This window comes from Equus przewalskii, chromosome 21 (assembly GCF_037783145.1).
Source record: "Equus przewalskii isolate Varuska chromosome 21, EquPr2, whole genome shotgun sequence".
NCBI lineage: Eukaryota > Metazoa > Chordata > Mammalia > Perissodactyla > Equidae > Equus > Equus przewalskii.
Window position 1 is genome coordinate 28,224,835 of NC_091851.1, and position 17,946 is coordinate 28,242,780.

Here is a 17,946-nt window from a genome sequence, read left to right on the forward strand (position 1 = left end):
GATTTATGTCTAAGTATTTCATTGTTTTGGTGCTAATGTAAATGGTTATTTGTTTTAATTTCCACTTCCACTTGTTCATTGCTGGTATATAAGAAAGCAGTTGACTTCTGTATATTGCCCTGTGTCTTGCAGCCTGTATGTTGTTAATCTTTTTCAGTGACAGTCTCACTCTTGTCCTTTCTATGGTGATGCCCTCCTCCTATGCTCATGCACCTGCTCTGAAAATAGAAATCCTCTGGAAAGGGTCACACAGTGGTGTGAGGAGGTGTGGGCAGGATCCATCAGCTTTCAGAGTGGCCTTGAAGAGAGCACTTTGATGTGGAACATATTTCCTTTGATTAAAGTGAAGTTTCTTTGGTGATGTTTAGAATGCTAAGCTACTACTAACCCCGCCCCCAAACAAGAACAAAATGCGATCTTTTTTTTTTTTTTTCCAAGATTTCCTGGGAGAGAGTTCTTAGAACTCAAGGCGGTGTCTAATCAGATCATCCACCTTCCTTTTTAACCTCGGATGGGCTTGCTGAGTTAGTCTGAGGGTCACCCAAGGGTGAGGAGCCTTAGATTCTGACCCCAGCTTGCCTCACGAGAGCCTCGGTGACTTTCAGTCTGTTCTGAGTGATTCCTTCGTTGAAGTACTCTGTGGTGCTGAGAGCGGTTGGTTCCGATCGAGGTGGCTTTCATCTCTCGGATTTGGGCAGGGATCAAGGGGTAACTATTCAGTAACTATTTTATCCTTTTTGTACTTGGAATTCAGGAGAAGTTATTAAATGAGTCCATGTCCAGTAATAGAGAATTGGTCTCCTCTATTAATTTCTGATGAAGTCTATAAAACCAAAGAAGAAAAACATTCGTAGAGGGAAAGGCAGGGAACTTTGACATTTTAGATCCTCACATTTGAGATTAGTTTTCAGTTTCAAGAATGAAAGGTAATGATTACTTAATGTGGGGTACTTATACATAACGTTATGTGTTGTTTACCTCTTGTTAATTCATTGGGCAGCTGTGTTGGACACCTGTTTACAGCGCACTGCTAGGCATGGTGGGTGCTGGGTGAGGCAGATGGGCCTGGCCTCCTGAAGCTTGCTAGTTTGATTAGGAGAGTCATTATTGATCATTTACACAAGTCATGTTTTAGGGGTGAAGTCTACATAGGCAGGAAATGAGATGCGAGGAGAGCTTGCTTCCTTCCTGGCTCTTCATCTGATGGCCTGTCCGAGCAGCCCTCATTTCGGGTGAAAGGCTGGCTGCCTGCAGTAATGCTGGGGTAGAGGCTCCCTGCCTGGATCCCCAAGTCCCTTCTCCCACTCCTTGCTGGGACTTTGTCTTCATAACTTGAACTAAGTGTTTTCATTTAACTTATTTCCTGTCTTATCACTCCTCCCAAGAGTGCTTAAGCTTGTACCCTCAAACCCTCTGCCTCTCCAGGTGTGTGTAACGTGTCTGGCATGAAGGAATCTCTAGCACTGGAAGAAAAATCTTATGGGTGGTCCATTTCCTTCATTTTCAGATAAGGAAGGTGAGGATGAAGGAAGAGAGGGAACATGTCCACATTCACACAGCAAGTTAGCGTCAGAGCCGGAACTAGACCCAGGTCTTTGAGTGTCAGCCCCATGTGTTCTGTTAGGGGGCTTTAGTCAGCAAGGGCCCAGCCTCAGGAACCTTGTCGTGCAGAAATACTGAGCAGGATGCCACAGCTAGAGAAAAAAGAAAGGCCTCAAGGGGGCCATAAACCCCAGACCTCACATGGCCCAGGGTTGTCATTCCATAGAGATTTACCAAGAGGACCTTTTGCTGGGAGCTGAAGAAAGAAAAAAGTATACCCAGTTCCAGTCATCAGGGGAGTCATATTTTAGAAGAATGTAGAAGGCTAACTCGTATGGAGAGAGCACCTAAGAGCAGCCTGGGGCTCAGATGCACACTCAGTGCACAGGAGGACTCCAGAGCTGGTGCAGATGGGGGCCAGTCTCCCGGATAAGGAGGAAAGATTTCCGAGAGAGGTGGGACTCAGCAAGTGGGCAGAGGAGTGGAGACAGGCCTTCCCTGGGACCAGGAGAAGAAAGAGATTCCCCCAGGCATGAGGGGAATCGGAAACAAATGGCCCATGCAGGCCGTCGCCTGTGTATGGGGGGTTGGGAAGCTGTGAGAAATCCATTCGGGCAGGAGCTAATTCGAGAAGACCTTGAGCTCTGAGCAGTCATGGAGATGGTGTGGTGCCACACTTTACTTTCTCATGGGAGTGATTGGATGGAAGCTAAGTCTGGCGTGTTTAGAGAGACTACTAGAAGGCCTCCTCAGGGACTTGCTGTAGTTACTCGGTATGGAATGAGGAGGTCCTGGACACACGTAGTGGCAGTGCGGTATTTGGAGCTTCTGTAGTGCTTGTCAGCCAGAATGATAAATCTGGGTTAATCTCTAAGTTTAACGCAGAAAGTATAGCTTTATAGTGATTTTTCTAGCTATGTCTAGGTGGAACCCTCAAAATAATTGTAAAGCCTAAGCATCTGTGTTTTATTTTTATAGAGCATTTTCAAATAGATGAGAACCAATTAAAAGACGATGCAAATACAAAATGTCACTTTTTACTTCCAGATCTCAAGTGCTAAGTGAAATACCATTTAATTCACTATGACCAGTACTGAACTCTGCTTTGCTATTTTACATAAAGTTTTTTACCTTTTGAGAGTTTGAAAACCCTAGCACTGTAGTTTAGCTGAATGGGGGAGGGGTGATCTGGTGGGGAGAAAGGAGAGCAAGGGGCGAGAGCGTCTGTCTGGGCTCCTTGTGCCTGACCGTCAGCACACACAGACCTGACTGCATTGTCTTCTCTTTGTCTCCTTAGGAATATAAACAGAAGCTTGCTCGGGTAACCCAGGTCCGCAAGGAACTGAAGTCTCATATTCAGAGCTTGCCCGACCTGTCATTGCTGCCCAACGTCACAGGGGGCTTGGCCCCCCTGCCCTCTGCTGGTGACCTGTTTTCAACTGACTAGGGCAGGTGTCATGCCCCAGATTGCCATCTGTACCAGCAGAAAGAAGAGGGCAACTTGTGTTTGGAAGTAACCTTGTAGCCCCTGGTTCTATCCCTCTTTCCGTCCAGCCCCCCAGCCTCAAGAAAGAACCACAGACTGATTCTCCTCTCTGGTCTCTCCTGGTGAGCACAATTCGGAACAGTGGCAGGTGGGATCCAGTTAGCTTCATGTTTGGAAAGAATACAAACTTTCCTGCTTTGTGCTCTCATGCCCCTGTTGATTTTCCATTTTTACCTCTCTACCCCGAAAAGATTATGAAAATCATGTGTATTTCTGGAAGCTTTCAGAAGAATCTTGTCCCTCATGTCAGCATTTTGTCATGAAAGCAGCTTCTCTTTTCTGAGCTGGGCTTGTTCAAGTTTAGTCCAGGCGTCCACTGAGGGACTGGCTCTCAGTTGTTGGGTTTCCTGGCTCTCATCCACCCCAAAGGTTGGAGCCCAGCTGTTGAGCAGCTTTGCCGTAAAGAGTTTGCCAAATCTCCGATCCTCCCTTACGTTACTTCCAGTGACGTACTGTCAAAGGTTTGGTGCGTTTTTCGTAAGCAGGCTAGAGAATCTAGCAGTGACATTCGAAGCTGTCTGGGACGTAAAGTCACAGTCCAGAGACAGAAACAGGCATCACAGGCACGACTTGAAAGTAAGTTACTTGCTTCAGGTTCCTACAAACAGCCTTCCCAGGCTGCACTTGTCGAGAGTCCCACCCACTGTCGTAGAGCGTGTTCCTAAAAACATGATCTTTTGACCCCAATTGGTTGAGGGCGATTGTTAGAAATGGTGCTGGTGGGCCCCTTTCAGAAGCTCAGGCATCCTGAGAGCCCAGGCTCTGCCTGCGTGTTCCTATGACCCTTTCTTTAGGGGAGTAGGGCACACACTAACATTTAATTCACGGTGTGGGCACATGTCCACAGTATGGTGACTAAACTTGAATATCTCCCTTGCACATATGACGCTCTGTGCACTTGTCTGTACATCAGTTCACGCCGCTGCACGTGTCCTGTGCCCGTAGGAGGAGGAGTACTTTGCCTCAGATGTGGTTGAACAGCTCACCGGGCAGGGGAAGGGGGAAAGATGGGGGTACTTGTTTGGGGTTTTAATTCCATTATCATGCCAGCTGACATTATGACTATATAATGTAGTTAGAGAGGATTTTTACTTTGCTTTTAGTAAAGGTTAGGCCTGTTAACTGTAAATCATTCTAATTTGGCAGGCTTATTTTTGACATTGGAAAGGGCAGAAAACAATTTGCCCCAATAGTGTAATAGGAATTGTAGCCCAGAGGCTGAAATCTAGAAGCTATAAAAAGGAATTCAGTGCAAAGGGCTTCAGAATCTCCATTATTTTGAGTTGCTCTTTTCAGGATTACCAAAAAGCCAATTATTTGTAATTTTACATGTTAAACATGTTACATAACCTATGTTTTAAAAAGTGTAACAAGCTTCCCTTCAGAAGCTCAGGCTGCCTGCCATGAAGTGAGAACACGTAGCAGGTATTCAGTTCAATTCTGTGTAGAACCTGGTAACATTTAAGCTGTTTTTCTGATTCAAATATGGTCTGTGTGTTGTTTGCTTATTGATACTGCCTATTGTCCTGTCATTATTAAACTAATGAGTCTCTGTGTAAGTTTTTCTCCCAGGGCAGTAACTTTACTAAAATTGCAAGATAAATTCCAGTCTTTGCTGTTTCTGCACATGTGCCCCTCCCCATATGATGCGCTGCTTTAGTCCTGCCTGTGAGCTTGTTTCTGAGCAGACCCGTCTTGGACATTTCTCTATGCTTTCACCAAGGAAGCAAAATGTTACTAGCCACAAACCAACGAAAAGGGTGTGGTAGATATTGTAGATACGATCAGCTAGATGAAAATGTTATAACATAATAGATTTCACCCACTGCTATGTTTTAACTGATTGAGTCTTTGACCAGCAATTGGTGCATAATTCTTACAGCAAGAGCAAGAAATGAAACTGTAGCAATTATGTAAATGAATTTGTTGGCCTCTTAACACCTGTTACTAGTGGACTTCCTGTGAGGAAGTTAGTTTCGGTTGTTTTAAATGAAATGCTTTTGTTTTTTAAATTGGACTTCTCCCCACATCCTCTCTAAGTGTGCTTCCTCCATTTGTTTAATTTAAGTGAACGTTTTTCCCTCTGTATGAAGTGATCTGGTGGGGCGGGGTGGGTGGTTTTTGTTTTGTGTTTTTTCTTCTTTACTTAGGGCATCGGTAGGCCTCAAAGGACCTTTCCTTTAGGTCATATTCCTCAGAAAGTCTTCAATCTTCCTTTGTTTTTATTGTTTGTTTTTTTCTTAAAGAATATTTTTAAAGCTTAAATTTGTATATTAATTTAGGACTTTATTTAGAAGTATAGGCTGTCATTGGCGGCAGCAGTATATTCTGAAATGTCTCATAGATATATATTTTTGAATAAAGATGGTGTTGTTGAATGATGTTGTGTGATGTTTTGTTTCCCACCCTGTTACAGAACACCCAGTGCTTTCTTTGTAGGCAATGGGTAATTAATAATCACCAATAGAGATTTTGCTGTCTACACAGAATCTTGTCCCGTAGGAATTTTTGTGACTTTTAGTGGCCCATAAATACTCAGCATTTACATAGTATTTTCTGGTTCTTTCCAGGGGCTTAATTAGCTTTAATTAGGCAATCCACACAGTACCCAGGAGAAGTACCGTACCGCCAAAGTTTTATCCTCATTGTACAGAAGTGGGAACTGATGCAGAGAGGTTAAATGACTCTTTCCTCAGTACCACACAGTCTCCGACAGATTAAAACCTGGACGTTGTTTGATTTCAGCGCTTTTGTTCGCACTGCTAGGCCTCCTGAGAGAGACTTGATTTTGGCAATACAGTGAAAGCCACTCTGAACAGTAAAAAGAAAAATGTGAGATAACTGCAAACCCAAGTGGTATGTCTTTTTAAAACATTTTTGTGGGTTTCCTTTCTTCTTTTCGCTTTTAAATTCAATGAAAGCATACTGACTATTATTGGTTAAAACTCAAAATAATAGAAAGATGGTTTGAAATAGGTTCTTCTGAAGTAATTGATGTGTTTGGAAGGATGGTTTTAACCTTTCTGCTGGGTGAGGGCAGCGTTGGCAGAAGTGGGGTTAGCCACTCATCCCATGATGCAGAGAGCGGCAGCAGCCGCGGTCCTCCCCCCACGTGCGCTCAGCTCCAGGTCCAGAGCTAGGAAGGCTGAGACTACGCATTTGCTCAAGTTCTGTCGGAAAATAGAAAGGTTGAATGTAAGATGTGAATCTCAGGAGACAAGATCTCCTTCTGTGTCCCCAGGTTTCATGGCCTAGTTAATGTCTTCACTCCTACCCATAGATAGTAAATCCATAATTCCTCTCGTTTAATTAGCACTTCTGGCTACAAAATGTGACTCTGAGGTCCTTAGAGCTGAAGATGGAACTACCCAAGAGTTCATGAATCTGTCAAAATGCTTAACTTTTCTGATTAGAGCCATTAACTCTCTGTGTGAGCTTCCTGGGCAGGGTACTTCTCTCCCTGGCCTCAGTTTTCTTATCTTTGAAATGTGGTATTGGACTAAATTATATCTAGGCTCCCTGCCAGCCCTAAAAGCGTATGATTGTTGTATTGCCTGAGAAGAATGCACGACGGAAGTCTAAGAATGCTGGATGGCATGTCCTAGGTTCCCAATAATATTTGTTAGATATGTTAATAACATCACCATTGGGCTGTATAACTTATATTTAAAAAAATAGCGTACATGAAACCCTGGAGATCGTAGGCTATAAGGATCAGAACACAAGAGACAGTTCACTCTTCTAGGCACAATCTGCATTTGGTTTATTGCCATCTCTTTCTTAGAGCTGTTTTCCGGCCTTCTCCTATGGTCGTTCATCTAGCTGAACTCATCTCTCATCGCCACCGCTGCGGGTCTTCCATTTCAAAATCATTCTTCCACTCTGAGCACAGATTCAATTAAGAATCTGTTATTCTCCTGTACAGTAGATTGGGTTCCTACAGGTTTATGTAGTGTTGAAAGCTCAGTTTATTCCATTTTTTAGAGTCTGAAATAGTTATTTTGCATTAAAAATTCACTTCCATCACTGGCTTGATAAATATTAAAATTAGCAGTATAAATCTGAATTTATTTAATATTTTTTACGAATAGGAGGCAGCTGTGGCAAGTGATAACCCACAACTTATCTCTCACTGTGATGACCTTGGGCAAGTCCCTCAGCCTTTTGGGACCTCATTTGCTTCTTAAAGGAAATGAATGAAGTTGACTAACCTCTGAAGTCTTTTCCAGATCTAGACTCTATGGCTCTCTGGCTAGGCTTTCAGAATATTTCTTTCTACTGAGAATATTATTTTATTTATTTATTTTTTTTGAGGAAGACTGGCCCTGAGCTAACTACTGCCAGTCCTCCTCTTTGCTGAGGAAGCCTGGCCCTGAGCTAGCATCGTGCCCATCTTCTACTTTATATGTGGGACGCCTACCACAGCATGGCGTGCCAAGTGGTGCCATGTCTGCACCCAGGATCCAAACCGGTGAATCCCGAGCCGCTGAGAAGCAGAATGTGCAAACTTAGCCACTGCGCCACCGGGCCGGCCCCTGAGAATATTATTATTAATAATGCACTCCGTAGATCTTTAAATGCTGGTTATCTGTATGACTTTGTAGTTATGAAATTGATAAATCAAAGTAGTTACAAACATACCTATTAATAAGTTTAAATGAGATGTTTGTAAAAAGGGCCTAGTGCCATGTTTGGGACAAATTAGGGGCTCAATGATAGCTGTTATATACTCATTAATGAATGTAGGTATTTAAATGCACATGTACCAAGAGATTAAATAGATGTTTTTTAGAAGGCAGCAATAGGTCCCACATACCTGTACCATATGTGTATTTACCATGGAGATGGTCAAAAACCTGTAGCCCTCTTAAAGTCCCCTACCCACACTGAGGGTATGAAAGGGGAGTTAGAGCTGAAGGAAGAGGATGTTTAGTGGGGATTTCTTTGAAGAGAGCCATTTGTGTGCTTTGAGTCTCCCTAAGGAGAGCAGTGGATGCCACCTGCCCGTTACCTCAAGGCTAGGGAAAAGGGCCTCAGTGGAGCTCAGTATGTGTCCCCTGTAGGGTGGCGATCTGGTGGACTGGAAAGACCCCTGCCTGGAAAAATCTAGAGGATGAAATGGCGAAGTGCTTTGATAATGGAGCAAGGGAGAGGTGGCTGAGTTGGGCGCAGCCCCAGTCCTAGAGTTTGTCAGGGCAGGGGGTGCATGCCCGCCTCCCCAAGCCCGGATGTGGGCTGCGTGCCAGAGACCTGGCATGGAGTCATCTCAGAGCCTGACCAAGAGGCGAGGGGTCTCCTCAAGGAGGCGAACTTCCTCCTCGCAGTGCTGCGGAAGGAGCAGAAAGCAAAGAGCCAGAGGGGAGGCATCCCCCTGAGAGATCCCTGGTGATGGGGGACAAAGGTGGGCTGACTGGGAGAAGGGAGAGGATGAGCCACTCTGAGGCCTGTCGGAGGGGCTCACGTGAGAGCGAGGGAGTTAAACTCGCCAAGCCAGTGCCCCGTCACCACGAGACCTCAGTAAGGTTTTTCTCCTGTTTCGCCTTCCTTTCCTCACCCCCACTGCCCCATCCCTGGAGGAGTTGGAAGCCTCCGAGACCAAGGAGGCCTCCGTCCCGTGATGCTGGCTTCCCCCCCAGCATGCCCGAGCCACCTCAGCTGCAGAGGACAAGACACTTTGATGATAACGTGGGATTGAACATTTAAATGTCTGAGTCGAGACTGTTTTGCACCCTAAGTGTGACCACGAGATTGATGATGATGAAGTAAGGCTGACTAGAGAAGCTGTGGAGGCCTGAGTTTTCTTCTAGAGTCAGGGTCTGCACCAGCACCACAATTGGATTTCAAGGGACAGTAGGAGACAAAAAGGAAGTCGCTTTTTGATTGTGATTCCGCAAGACTGCTTGTCTGTTGTGGTAGTTACACACATGTGATTTATTTTAGGACTTTTACTTCTTGCTTCACTTTTATTTTTGTTAACTTAAAAAGTACATCTGTACAACTTCAGTTTGTTTATAATTAGTGAATTCCTGAATTATCCTTCTGTGTACACTTGAACACATTCTTTCTTATTGTGGCAAAATACACATGACATATGTTGACCATTTTCATCACTCTCAAAGTGTACAGTTAAGTGGCATTTAGTACATTCATAACGTTGTGCAACCATCACCACAATCTAGTTCCAGAACATCTTCATCCTCTCAAAAGGAAACATCATGCTTATTAAGCAGTCACTCCCATTACCCCCCTACGCCCAGCCCCTGGCAGCCACTAATCTGTTTTTTGTCTTTATGAAATTGCCTGTTCTGGATTTTTAATATAAATAGAATCATACAATGCGTGACCCTTTGTGTCTAGCTTCTTTTACTCAGCATAGCGTTTTCAAGGTTCATCCATGTTGTAGTATTTATCAGAATTTTATTCCTTTTTATGGTTGAGTAATACTCCATTGTACGGATATGCCACATTTGTTTATCCTTCAGTTGATGGACATTTGGGTTCTTCCTCCCTTTTGGCTGTTGTCAATAGTGCTGCTGTTAACATTCTTTTACAAATTTTTGTTTGAACACCTGTTTTCAATTCTTACAGGTATATGCCTGGGAGTGGAATTGCTGGATCATATGGTAACTCTATGTTTGACTAATTGAGGAACCACCAAATGATTTTCCCCAGGGGCTGCACCATTTTACATTTCCGCCATCAATGTATGAGGGTTCCAGTTTCTCCACATTCTTGCTGCTAGTCAGGGTTCTCCAGAGAAACAGCACCAACAGGGCGTGGAGAGAGAAAGAGAGAGATTTGTTTTAAGGAACTGGCTCACACGATTGTGGAAGCTCGGTAAGGCCAAAATCTGCAGGGGAGCCCAGCAGCTGGAGACCCAGGAAAGAGTTGCAGTTCAAGCCCAAAGGCAGTCTGCTGGCAGAAATCCTTCTAGCTCGAGGGGGATGTCGGTCTTCGTTTTATTAATACCTTTGACTGGATGAGGCCCCCCCACCTTATGGAGTGTAATCTGATTTACTCAAAACCCATCAACTTAAATGTTAATGTCATCCAAAAAACATGTTCACAGAAACATCCAGAATAACGTTTGACCAAATATCTGGACACCGTGGTGCTGCCAAGTTGACACGTAAAATTAACCATCACTCTTGTCAACACTTACTTTCTATTTTTAAAATTATACCTGTATTAGTGTCCTAGGGCTCTGTAAGAAAGTTCCACAAACTGGGTGGCTTAAAACAAGTCTCTTGTCTCACACTTCGAGAGGCTGGAATTCTAAAATCAAGGAGTTTGCAGGGCCACGCTCCCTCCAGAGCTTCTAGGGGAGGATCCTCCCTTGCCTCTTCCAACTGCTGGTGGCCACAGGCACTGCTTGGCTTGTGGCAGTGTAACTCGGATCTCTGCCTCCATCTTCACATGGTCGTCTTCCTTCTCTGTGTTTTTACCCAAATTTCTCTCTTCCTACAAGTACACCAGTCAAATTGGATTAAGCTCAATGGCCTCATCTTAACGATTAAATCTGCAAAGACCTTATTTCCAAATCAGGTCACATTCACAGATACTGGGAGTTAGGACTTGAACATCACTGTTTTGGGAGGGGGCACAATCCATAGCAATAGCCATCCTAGTGGATATCAAATGATACCTCATTGTGGTTTTGATTTCCATTTCCCCAATGACGAATGACATTGAGCATCTTTTTACATGCCTTGTTGCCCATTTATGGGCAGAAGAAGAATAGAAGAAATGTCTATTCAAGTCCTCAGCCCTTTTTTGAGTTGGGTTGTCTCTTTTGTTGTTTTGTTGTTTTTGTTTTTGTTTTTGTTTCTTAAAGATTAGCACCTAAGCTAACAACTGTTGCCAATCTTCCTTTTTTTTTTTTTCTGCTTTTTCTCCCCTAATCCCCCCAATGCACAGCTGTATATCTTAGTTGTGGGTCCCTCTAGTTGTGGCATGTGGGACGCTGCCTCAAGGTGGCCTGACGAGCAGTGCCATGTCTGCGCCCAGGATCCGAACCAGCGAAACCCTGGGCCACCAAAGCAGAGCGCGTGAACTTTACCACTCGGCCACAGGGCCAGCCCCTCTTTTGTTGTTAAGTTGTAAGAGGTCTTTATGTATTCTGGATACCAGACCCTTATCACATATGTGACTTGCAAATTTTTTCTCCCATCCTATGAGTGTCTTTTCACTCTCTTGATCGAGTCCTTTGATGTATATACGTTTTTAATTTTGATGAATTCCAATTTATCTATATTTTTCTTTTGTAGCTGTGCCTTTTGGTCTCACATCTAAGTAAATGTTGCCAAATCTAAGGTCACGAAGATTTACTCCTATGTTTTCTTCTAGGATTTTATACTGTTAGCTCTTATATTTAGGTGTTTGATCCATTTTGAGTTAACTTTTTGTATATGGTGTGAGGTAAGAGTTCAACTTTATTCTTGCATGTGGATATTCAGTTCTCCCAGCACCATTTGTTGGAGAGATTATTCTTTCCCCCTGAATGGTCTTGGCACCCTTGTCAAAATCTTGAACACTTTAAAAAGTGAATTTAAGTAATGGGTTATGACTTGATCAATCAGGTTAACCTTGAAGATCCCTTCCCAGCTCAAAATTTCATAAAAATCTTGACAGAGCCTGTCTTCTTGGTAGAATTGTAAAACTCAGGAATATTTATGAACCAATTCCAAACACGGTTTTCTTAAAGGTCTCTAACAACATTCAGTGAAGTCACCTTCTCTTAGTTAAAGGGTATTTTCAAGTCTAAACCCATAATGGAAACAACTGGGTAGAGTTCCACCCATGAAGGATTAAGTGCTATGGGAATTGGGACCCCTCCACCATAAACAACTAGAAAAGCAGCCAAAATATATAAAACAAATGTTTCCAGACATTGAACATCAGGAAGCATAGAACTGTGAGGCCCTGAGAGAAGAAAGACAAACAAAGAGAGGTGATTCCCCGTCTTACTCATTGAGGGTGCTTTCAGTCTGCAGCATAGAGATAGGGAACAAGAGGCCCACTGTGTCAGAGAGATCAGAAAATCTGCAGAGGGGCCCAGCCCCGTGGCTGAGTGGTTAAATTCGCATACTCCGCTGTGGTGGCCCAGGGTTTCACTGGTTCAGATCCTGGGCGCGGACATGGCACCACTCATCAGGCCATGTTGAGGCGGCCTCCCACATGCCACAACTAGAAGGACCTGCAACTAAGATACACAACTATGCACAGGGGAGGTTTGGGGAGATAAAGCAGAAAAAAAAAAAAAAAAAGATTGGCAACAGTTGTTAGCTCAGGTGCCAATCTTTAAAAAAAAAATCTGCAGAGGGTCCCCTTGAACCTTAGGTGAGTTCTGATCAGGACATGTGTGGGATGAAGCTCCATGAGACCAGGGAAAGAACAAACAGAAAGCGGTAGGCCAAATCATTCCCAGAGCTCCAATAGGCCTGGAAATAGTTGAGGTTTCTGCTACCTAGAGTGGAGAGACCTTGGAATACACAGAGCACTGGGCAGAATCCTCAGGAAGGTCATGCCTGTGTAGTGGAGCTGCATTAGGCCTAGGGTAAAGGCTGCTCTCAGCCTGCCACAGAAACGCTTACCAGCAGGCCTCACACTGATCTGCAAGTAGCTTAACTGCTTGGCAGAACAAAGTCCAACACTGTTGAAGGAAATACAGCAAAACCCAGCACTCAACAACATAAAAGTTACTGTGTTTGGCACCCAACAAAAAATCGTCAAGCATGCAAAGATGTAGAAAAATATGACCAGAATCAGAAGAAAAATACATCAATAGATCCAGAATGACACAGATGATAGAATTAGCTGATAAAGACCTTAAACAGCTATTGTTAGCTTATGAAAATTCAAGGGTATAAAGGAAAACATGAACATAATGAGGAAAGTCATAAGATATATTTAAAAATCCAAATCAAATTTTTTTTAAAGAATTTTTTTTCCTTTTTCTCCCCAAAGCCCCCCAGTACATAGTTGCATATTTTTAGTTGTGGGTCCTTCTAGTTGTGGCATGTGGGATGCCACCTCAGCATGGCTTGATGAGCAGCGCCATGTCCGCACACAGGATTCGAACCAGTGAAACCCTCAGCCGCCAAAGCGGAACACACAAACTTAACCACTTGGCCATGGGGCCGGCCCCCTAAATCAAATTTTTAGGAGATGAAAAATACAATATCTGAAATTAAAATAAACTGAATGTGATTAACAGCACATTGAACACCGCAGAAGAAAAAATCAGTAAAATTAAAGCTTTACAGAAATTGAAATTATTCAAAATGAAGCACAGAGAAAAATACTGGAAAAGGAATGAATAGAACATCCTGTGGGACAATACCGAGTATCAAAAGTACATACCAGAAGGAGAGGAAAGAGGGAAAGAGACAGAAAACATATTTGAGGAAATAATGGCCATTCCCCAAATATGATGAAAACTGTAAAGCTATAGATCCAAGAAGCTCAGTGAACCTCAAGAAGAGTAAACAAGAAAAAACTTGACATGCTGAGAAACATTACAGTCAAATTGCTGAACCAGTGATAAGTAAAAAGTAAAAAGAATAGTAAGAAGTAAAAAGTGAAGAGTAAAAGGAAGCATCTTAGAGGAGCACAGATCAGAGCGGCAGCAGACTTCTCCTCAGAAACTATGCAAGCCAGAAGAGAATGGCATGGCATCTTTAAAGTGTTAAAGGGACAAAGACCCTATCAATCTAGAATTCTGTATTTAGCAAAAATGTCTCTCAAAAATGAAAGTGAAACTTTTTCAAAGCTGAAAGAATTCATTACCACTAGCCCTGAACAATAAGAAATGTCAAAGGAACTCTTCAGACAAAAGAAAAATGACACCAGGTGGAAATCTGGATCTGAATGAAAAGCCCTGAAAATGATAACTACATGGGGAAGTATAGAACTTTTTCATATTTTTTAAATCTCTTTAAAAGATGATTGTTTAAACAAAAAGAATAATGTATTTGGGGTTTACAACATACGAAAAAGCAAAATATAGGACAACAATAACATAAAAGGTCAGAAGGGGGAGAAATGGAAGTGTATAGTATTATAAAGATTTTATAGTATTTATGAAATATTATAATGTCACTTGAAGGTAGAATGTGATAAGGTAAAGATGTACATTAAAAAGTCTAAAACAACCACTAAAATAATAAAACAAAGAGTTGTAGCTAATAAGCTAACAAAGGAGATGCAATGAAATCATAAAAAGTATTCAATCATTCCAAAAGAAGGCAACAAAAAGGAAAAATGCAGCAAAGACCAGATGACACAAATAGAAAATAAATAGGAAGATGACATGCTAAAACCTGATCATATCAGCAATCACATTACATGAAAATAGGTCAATACCTCAGTTACAAGGCAGAGGTAGTAAGATATCTAAAGTGCATGGTTTCAGGTGCTGGGGTCACCAAGAAAGACACGACTCACACAGGCCCTGGATGGAATCACACTTCACTCACAGAGAAGAGACAGAGCTGGATCGGCTTCAACGGGGAGCATCAGGCCCCCATGGCCGGGAGGTCTTGTCTTGCAGCTGATGCAGGGAGACGGTCTCCCTGTGCCCCCGTTATGCTGCTGGTGGAGAACTCTGTTCCCTCCCGCCAGGAGCAGATAAACCAGTGGCGTGGCGAGTTCCCTCTGATGCACACACTAAAGCAGAACAGAAAAGTACGCATCAAGTCTGTCAGCAGGGGAGACATATTTCCAAACAAGCTGATATTCTCTGCACAGGCTCTGAGAGCTTCTTATCTTCCTGGAAGGAAGTGTTTGGGGCCCACACTCTTATGCAAATGTGCATGGGTCACCAGGCTGTGCATGACTGCCTTTCCCAACAAATTTACTAACTGGCCCTGTACAAGAAAGCGTATGTCCATCTCTGATCAATATAATGTGTGCGTCAGCCCAGCAGAGACCATGATGACTTCTGAATTATTGGGCTATGAATTAATGAGGCCTCCATGTATTTTCTAATATGTGCACTTTCAAAATATCAGATGTCTAGGTTGGGTAGTTCTCTCCGTGGCCCAGAGACCCACTGGATAATTGTGGCCTGTCAGACATGCATATGGGCTTCAAGCCAGACTAGAATGCATCTCACTTTCCTGGATAGGATCTTTGTGAAATCGCTACGTTGGAGGATTCCACTAATTAAATCTGACTAGTCCACTCAGCACGCTCTGGCTAGAGCAAAGAGCCCTGAATTTGGAACCCAATTGAAGTCCCAACTCCATCACTGCAGAATGAGTGACTTTAGATGAGTCACCTGTCCTCTCAGCATAGGGCTGACTTATCAGGAAGACAGTGTTTCCAGATCTCTCTGGAGGCCTTCATCCCCATGTTTAATGTTAACAACTGCATGGAGAGGCAGCCCAGGTTACAAGCACCAGCTCCAGACTCCAACGATCTGAGTCTGAGTTCCAGTCTCCTCGCTTAATTGGCACTTTGGTCAAGTGGCTTCACTTCCCTGTGTCTTGGCTTCATCATCTGTACACTGGGGATGATGATAATAAACTTTATCTCATAGGGTTATGGGGACCTAATAAATCAATAATGCTAACGTATTTGTTAAATAAATACCAGTATAGCAATACTGCTACAGGAATATTTGTTAAATAAATAAAAGCTGTTTGATGATAGGGAACTATCTGTGCAAACTCTGCACACGTGAACCTGGAATGTGGCACAGCTGGAGTTAGCCCTTCTTCTCTGGAGGTCCTGGAGCAAGAACTCTGTCCTCTTAAAGTTACAGCTGTTGTGAAGAGATGCTGAAGAGGAACACTGGCCAATTGCAGGAGGTGGCCAGGCCTCAAAATGAAGGCCTCCCAGGGAAGAATGGATGACCTGGTGTGGCTTAGCCTGCAGACTAAGCCTGCAGAGGGGAAGCAAGTATGATGGTGCTCAGTGGCTGTAGGTGAAGACAGGCATAAAAATGGTTCCTACTTTGAGCATAAAACTGGGGGCAGGAGATGGAAGTTTCAGTGGGGAGAGCTTCTGACCCATTATTAGGAAGACTTGTTGCCCAAACCAAGGCTAGCTGACCCTTCTTCTCTGGGTTGCTATAGGGAGCTTCTCAGTTAAGGTAGAGAGTTGAATGAGGTGAAACACACAAGGCCCCTCCCAGATCTAACAGTGCTGGACTCTAATATTTCTGTTGACTTTGAGATTTGACCACTGATAAGTGTGGTAGGAACAAAGTCATTGCTATTTTAAAGTTTCAAAATTTGAAGCTTGCCAAGAACTCTATAAAGAGTGTCTGCCCAGATTCCCCGGGCCACCTCCTGATGAAGTACTCAGCGGCCTGACGTTGCTATAAGAACCCCCGTTCCTCCCATGGATTATGAAACATGGGTGGTGGTGACAATTCCTGGCAAGGTCGTAGAAAGTTAATTTGTCTGAGAGCTGTCATTGCTCAAGAACCCACAGGTCAACCTCCAAACCATCCAAAATATCTTTTGATATCAGCAGTGTCTGCCTTTGAGACTTCAAAAGAGCCGTCAGGACCAGGCCTCTAGTTTGCCTGGAATGCAATGGCATCTGGACTTCATTTCTATGGCCTGCAAGTCTGTGAAGTCATTCCCAAGAGTGGCTTTCTTATCTGCCTCAGCCAAAACAAGCCTGGAGAGGCAATTAAAGTTTATTAGGCTCTGGAGTTACATTATAGCATGACCTGTTGTACATGGATTCAGATAAGCCGTGGTTCAAATCACGCTCTGCCTCCCCACCATGATCCACTGACCAGCCACAGTACAGACTGGTATCAATTCCTTGTCCCTGGAGGCAGCAAACAGTGCCTACGTGACCACTTCTCTGGGGAATTCTCAAGTGCAGTAGGACAGGGGCTGCAAACCCAAATGCCTTCAAGGCCTGGGAAGGCAATAGAAAGGAGGCAATTTGGCCAGCTGGGGACAGCGAGTGTGTGACAACTGCTGGGCAGTTCAGCCAGCGGTTGGCATGCTGGAGGGCAGGACCATTATTGCCACACTGTCTGATTTCTCTAAGATAAGGTGGAAATCTGGATTTGTATGTAAAAATATCTTAGTTTTTAAATGCTGGCCACTAATTTGAATACCAGTTTGGATTTTTTTTTTGAATACCAGTTTGTTTGTTCTTGGAATGACTTGGAATGAAAGAAGAGTTCCTCTCTGCTGAGGACCTGCAACAGGTGTCTCCATAGCTGACCGCAGTCTGAAGAAGGATCCTGTTCTAAGAAGGATCTGTTAGCCTCGGATCAGAGTCTGCAGGGACCTTCAAGTTAATCCAGTCCGGCGACTTGCAGCCTGCTGTAGAGAGAGGAGCATGGGCCTGAGAGTAGAGAGACCCGGGTTCTGGTCCCAGCCCTGTCACTGATTCCCTGTGTGACCTTGGGAAAGTCTCTGTCCTTCTCTGGCCTCAGCTTCCCCTTCTGGAATTGGCCCAGAACATCTCAGGTCCTTGCCAGATCACATGGTGTAGGGCTCCACTTGAGAGTTAACCCAAAATGGAGAATTTTCAAAAGCAGCACTTGTTCTTGATTTGGGGTTGAAACAGTTTTCAGGACTGGTCGTGCATCTTCAGGTAGTTCCAAAACTAAGAAAAGAACTTACCAGAAAGGAGGCTTTGCCAGCGGCTTCCAGAGTCTTTGTGCCAAGGTCTCAGGGCTGAGGGAGGTGATCTGAAAGCATTCGTCAAGTGCCAATGGTGAAGTTTAGCTGGTGAGAGAAAGCAGGTGGGGCTTATGACAGGTGGAAAATGGCCAGTGAGAGGTCACACCAGTGGCCTGGCTTCTTGTCCCTGTTCTCACTCTCTCTGCAGCCCAGGAAGTCCCTCCCTGTCTCTGGGCCTCAGTTTCCTCTTCTGAAGCA

The 17,946-nt window shown here is 43.8% G+C and overlaps 1 protein-coding gene across 6 annotated transcripts in view; it reads left to right on the top strand.

Moving 5' to 3' along the window:
* Nucleotides 1-17,946, top strand: part of RPRD1B (regulation of nuclear pre-mRNA domain containing 1B) — an 86,143-nt gene that overhangs the window by 46,897 nt on the left and 21,300 nt on the right. For 3 of the 6 annotated variants that reach the window (XM_008517428.2, XM_008517432.2, XM_008517431.2), the window contains one exon: nt 2,840-5,466. The exons of 2 other annotated variants lie outside the window; for them this stretch is intronic. In XM_008517428.2, coding sequence (XP_008515650.1) covers nt 2,840-2,989 — 150 coding nt within the window. In that variant the 3' untranslated portion in view covers nt 2,990-5,466. Of the gene's footprint in view, nt 1-2,839; nt 5,467-9,676; nt 12,865-17,946 lie in introns of those variants that run through there. One more of the 6 variants, XM_070589191.1, reaches the window with a different exon arrangement.